The 5,823-nt window shown below is 39.8% G+C and overlaps 1 protein-coding gene across 2 annotated transcripts in view; it reads left to right on the top strand.

Annotated features, from left to right (window-relative positions):
- Positions 1-6: 6 nt before the first annotated feature.
- LOC102370077 overlaps positions 7-5,823 on the top strand; it is a 12,291-nt gene continuing 6,474 nt past the window's right edge. For both annotated transcript variants that reach the window (XM_025207012.1, XM_025207013.1), the window contains exon 1: positions 7-2,781. In XM_025207012.1, the coding sequence (XP_025062797.1) occupies positions 2,044-2,781 (738 nt within the window). In that variant the 5' untranslated portion in view covers positions 7-2,043. The remainder of the gene's footprint in view (positions 2,782-5,823) is intronic.

Here is a 5,823-nt window from a genome sequence, read left to right on the forward strand (position 1 = left end):
CCCCCCATCCCCGCCGCCCTGCGCCTGAGGGAAGGGCCCGAGGGGGGAAGCGAAGGGCCGGGCTGGCGAGGGGCTGCTCCGCTGTCAGGGAGGCTCCTTCATCGTGGCTGGGTTTAAAGAGCCTTGGAAAACGCCCCCCCCCAGTCCCCGCCCCTTAGCTTCATCCAGCGCAGGCCTGTGGTAAGATGTGGGGTTGCTAAACCCAGGGCTCTGCCTTCCTCCCGTGCTGTGCCAGCAGCTTCAGTGACATCCCTAAAGACTCAAGTATCCCCCGTTTAATTCTCCCCTGTTAATGCGCCCTCAGATGGAGTCTGTCCCAGTCTGGAGTTCGCGCTTCCCTCTAGTGCCTGCTACCTGCCGAGTCTCTGAGCAGGCAGGAGCTGAGGGTCCGGTTGTCTTTTATTCTCTCCTGAAGAGAGCTGAGGATTGATCCCAGTCAGTGGTAGAGGTCTCCAGGCCGCGTTGTGACACATTTGAGGCACGCTCCACTGTCTTGCTGTTTGAACTCGGCTGAGTCTGTTGCGATTACGTTCTGATTAGATCTCTCATGCGTCTCGTAGCAGAGCTTGTGGCGGTTAGTGAGGAGCGGGCCCTTCCCTGAGCTGGAGTATAGTCTCCTGTTCAACGCATGAGACATTCCCTATGTCGTGTTCCACAGACGTTCCGCTGGTAAATTAAGTTTCACCCACAATCAGCACAACTGTCTAGTGAGTCTAAAAAAAGTAGGTTTGAGGTAGAGACTGCTTTTAAAACGAACTAAAAGGCGTCCTGTAAAACCCTGACTTGCATTTAAAATGTAAGTGTTTTAAATTGCAATTTAGTGTAAATTATTTTCAACCTGTTCCTGCCACATTTTTTGTCCGGTAGGAATTGAAGTCTTGCGTTGTAGATCACCTTTATCACCATACTTTACTGCATAAGGGCATGATTCAACTCTCACGAAAGTCCATGAAAGTTTTGCTATTGTCTCTGATCAAAAGGGCATGATAGGTGACTAAAGATTGCAGCTAAAGGAAAAGACCGTGCCGGTACAGCAAATTTCTGAAGGCTGGGTTGTGGCACTGCATTGGGGGACAAGTCTACTCTTGCCACTTATGAGATCTTGAATGAAAAACTTGCTTTTGAATTGAGCAAATAATCTCTCCATGTCAATCATTATTCTGTATGAATCGGGCAGTTTTCAGTAAGACATGGAGCCTCTCTCTTCTTGCACCTATTTATGCTTTAGCTCCTAAAATTCATAACTAGACATAGTTAGATTCTAAACATGTTTTATATTCACCCTCACACTGGGTTGGAAGATTGCCTGTGGCTGATCCTAATATACATCTTTTAATCCTTAAAGGAAAAATTACATTTAAAAAATGGAGCTGAAAAGTCTATCTTTGATCACTTTCTTTGAAATAGCGAGGTGAATTATTTAAACTGTACTTTTATGCAGTAAGTTTTCTGTCTTCTAATTTGTGGAATCGCCTCTAATGGTTTTCATCTCTCAATAAAGGAAAGCTCCTGAACTTAAACCCTCCAAAAGTGGGAAATAACGTGTGCAGGTGAATAGAAGAAGGATGTTTGGGACAGAAGGACACTTTCTAATTTGTTGTTGTCATTGTTTGAGCACATTTAAAAACATATCTGTTGAATGAAAAGTATAGGTACTTACCTGCAGCAATATAGGATAAATCGATTATTCCTCCCAAATATGTTTAAATGTAATGTATAAAGAGGTTCCTCTGAGCTACTTTCTGCAATTGATCTTTTTATTAAATGAAGGTTACAATATACTATCCAGTATAATTAATAAAGTAGCTCCAATTTGACAAAAAGGAATATTACAGGGGGGCTTTCTGGGATGGGATTGGGGTTTTTTATTTAAATAATCATTACATGAATTCCGTTATTTCTTTTTGCAGGTTCATATTGAGATACACTGACTTGTGACTTGGTGTGCTGCTTATGCTTCAAGGATAGTTAATCAAATCTTGTATTCCTGTTTCATAAAATGCAACGTTTTTGAAGGACAGAGGAGCTGTGCATATCTCCTATATGAATATGGAGGAGGAAGAAGATTTAGACAACAGCCAGTTATGCGAAGCTGGTTCAAATCAGCAAAAGGAGTTTCTTCACTTTCCAGACATACACTCCTTGAATAACTCTCAAGCTGCTCCTTTTAAGATTAGGCATTGTTCTCTATTTATACCTTTGCTTCATATTGGCAAGAAAATGCCTCATTTGAGCAAATTGACTAGGATGAGTTCAAGTAAAGCTGCCTCTTCTGGTCTTTTTATTTCACCTCTAAGAGAGCAATTTGATAACTGTTTTAATAGTGCTTTGATATCAAACTGGCTGGAGAAAGCTCATAATTCCATTACTGACTTGGATGCTTTATGCTCCATTGGAGACAGCTGTGAATGTTTTGCACATTTCTGGTTTTCTGAACTACAATATAATTCAAAACTGCAGTTATTGGAATTAGAAATGAGCCTAACTGATGATGAATTGCAGCTTGCATTTCTTGAGAGGTTGGACTTTGAATTGCAGCCTCCTGATTTGCATTCCATCTTTGCTGCCACACTGAGTGAATATCCCGTGGAACTCCTGAACAAACAGAAACCATATGTTTTCCTTGACTATTTAAACCTCTTATCTTCAGAGCAAACAACTGGATATAAGAAATTTATGCTTTCAAGCATAAATTATACAACAGCTAATCCTCAGCTATCTCAGTGGTTATTAGCTGTACAAGCTTTTGCACTAACAAATCTGTGGCATGCAGTAGTACAGGTAAAAACAAAGCAGTGCTGAAATGTTATTACTAGCTGTTTTTAAGACTAATAGAAAAATATCTGACTAAATCAAAGATAGTGCTGAGACAAAGTTACCGTTCGTGTTCCAGCACGATACATGGACAACTAAAATTAAATCACACTTCTAAACTGCTAGTGAAATGGGCTGTCTAATAAAAGGGAATGCTTTTATACACGTGGAGCTGGATTTCAGGGTCAAGAGGATTTTAATTTTAGTTTGAATAGGGACTTGGCTTTCAAGATAAAACCAGGCTAGACTTTATTTTTACAAATGTTTTAGGGGTGTGTGTGGGTGCGTGTGTGTGGATGTGTGTGTAAAGGGTCTAAGCCAAAGGGGCACCCTGGCTGGTGTTAACTACTGTCCTGTTGCTAGTGGAAGTCTGTTATAGTGCCTTTTTTACTTTGAATCCAGAAGTTATCAGGATAAGTATCTTGCCATCAGTTTCTGATCCTTCTTGTAAGAACTTTGGTATTGACCAGTTCTCAAAATTAGCTCTTTTCAGGAATAACTAAAAGAGGTGGTATTGCTTCCATTCTGTAAAGTTTCTCCATTGACACTTTTATGGCTTTGCACACTTCTAGGTGTCTGAACTACAGTATAATTCAAAACTACAATTACTTGGAATTAGAAATGAACCTAACTGGAGGTCTGTTAGTGCCTCCATTATAAGCACTTATTTTCAGGGTTTATGTATTAAAGTTCCTTTAAAAACAAAACATCCCCCACCATCTCCTTTTTGTAACTGAAACAAGCTATAATTATAAAGCTAATTCTCTGGGTTTAGTTGATATGAGGAGAATATAAAGGCCTGGAAGTACATGCAAAAATAGTTCAAAATGCAATTCTTGTATTCCTCTAGTCCTGCAGCAGCTTCTGCTGATTTGATACCCCTATGTCTAAAGGCTATGCTTAAATTAGGCTGGCTGCAGACAAGTCTTCAGGGACCAAAATGGGGCTGGCAGTGGGTAAAGCAAAGTGAATTATGTCCATGTTCCCTTTTTCCTGCCACTTGTACATGGTGGTATATAAAGCCTTACAGTAACTCTACACTATTGGAAGTACCATCCTGTTTCAGAAGGGTAGTCCTTTCTCAGGTGCTGAATTTGGCTTTTGGACAAAACGCCAACAAATGAAGCTGCCTATCTCTATTCATGAGTAGTTCTATTGATTCCTCCTTCATGTGGAGAAGAGTTTTTTTTGTAGACATACCTAAAGATTTGTCTATATTGGGAAGGCAGGGTGTGAATTTACAGCAGGCCAGTTACTTTGTTCTAACTCTCCATGTGGATGCTTAAGATGCAGTAAGTATACAAGAGCTTATTCTGCCACTTGGTTGCTTGCAGATGTTAAAAAAAACCAAACAAACCCCAACCAAACCAACCTAAAAATGGTAGTCTAACTTTAAACTTGGCACGCTTCCACGTTTAGCCCAGCACATGCCCAGAAGAGGCAGCGTGTTAATTGGACCTGGCTTGCTCGATGCCTGTATGGATTGGGTGCTTTAGTGGAGCTTTTTTGGCACTTTTTATCTAATAGCTGACTGACTCAGCTTTAGATAAAGTGCCAAAAAGCCCTTTTGAAGCACCTGATCTATACAGACACTTTGGGGCCAAGTCCAAGTAACACACTGCTCCTTCCAGTAAAACACAGCTTTGTTTTGTTTTATTTTTAATGTCTACAAGCAGCCCTTGTGCTTGTTTCGTGCAAAGGCGTTCATTCGGGAAATTAGTGCAAAATAGCTAGCATGTTGTAAATTTATATCCTGGTTTACTGCATAGAGATTTCCTTGTTTAGACAAATTCTACCAGTGCCTTTGTGTGAGGTAGCTTACCCCACATTCCTACTTACTACATGCTAAGTGTCCACATTGGGGGTTAGGACCCCCCCACACACACACACACCATGTAGTAGTCATGGATGATGGGTTGTAAACAGCTGCGAGGAAGCTGTTGCTACGTCATAAATTGGATTTTGTTTAACAGACCAGTGAAACCATTATGATGTGTCACATAGCATATCTTACAGTTTTAGTAGAAGGGTTTGAGAATTAAACCCAAGAGGTAAAAAAACAAACCATTATCTTGATAATGAAAATGTTAGAAATGCAAGAGTATTGTTTACCTTTAAAAATCAGTCAACAAGTCCCAAGTTGCGAGTGAGAATTGTTAATTATTCTATGTATATCTTATTTTAGATGGTGCTGACTTTTAGGGTTTCTCTTGTTCTGCTATATAATGTAGGCAGAGAGGAAAAAAAAAGAAGACTTAAATGCAATTGTCTTTAAAGATGTCTGTGGGAAGGTGCTTGTAGCTGTCTTGAATTTTTGCTGAAATAATGCTAACAAGTTCTTCTATGAGTAGACTTTGCAACATTGGATAATAATAAGCTACAGGTCTGAGAATCTAGTGTTTTCTTAGACAAAACTTGTGGGTTTTTTTGTTGTTGTTTTTTTTAATTGTGGGAGTGGCCTTTAGCCTTCATTTCAGGATCAATTTAAATGAGTTACAATACGTGTAAGTGAGGTGAGCTGATGAGAGATATCTGTAACATGCATAATTTTAACGTATGATTTTTTTAAAAGTTTGTCTTGATGCACAGTGGATTAAATCCACTCCAGTAGCATTTTAAGTTTGCTTTGAATTTTGACCGCTAGAAACCTAAACAGTAGCTTTGTAACTTGAACATTCCTTCTGAGATTAAACCATTTTTTCTTTTGATGTGGTAACATCTCACATAATGCTGTATGCTGCGCTGTAAGTTTGGCAAAGCATTAATTGAAAGCAGTATTCTTGCACTAGTTGAACCGTGTGACTGGCAGAGACAGCTCTTGGGATTGTCCACTCCCCCTTGGAAGGGAGAATAGTTTACCAAAGGAAAGACCTGCATGGCATATGAAAAAACAAAACAAAACAAAATGTGGCTATTGCATGCACCACACTTCTTATTTATTATTATTATAACTGACTTCATGTTGGGTCCTCTCAAGAAGCAACATTTCTGGACTAAGAATCTGCTGAA

Source organism: Alligator sinensis, unplaced genomic scaffold (assembly GCF_000455745.1).
Source record: "Alligator sinensis unplaced genomic scaffold, ASM45574v1 scaffold330_1, whole genome shotgun sequence".
Lineage (NCBI taxonomy): Eukaryota > Metazoa > Chordata > Crocodylia > Alligatoridae > Alligator > Alligator sinensis.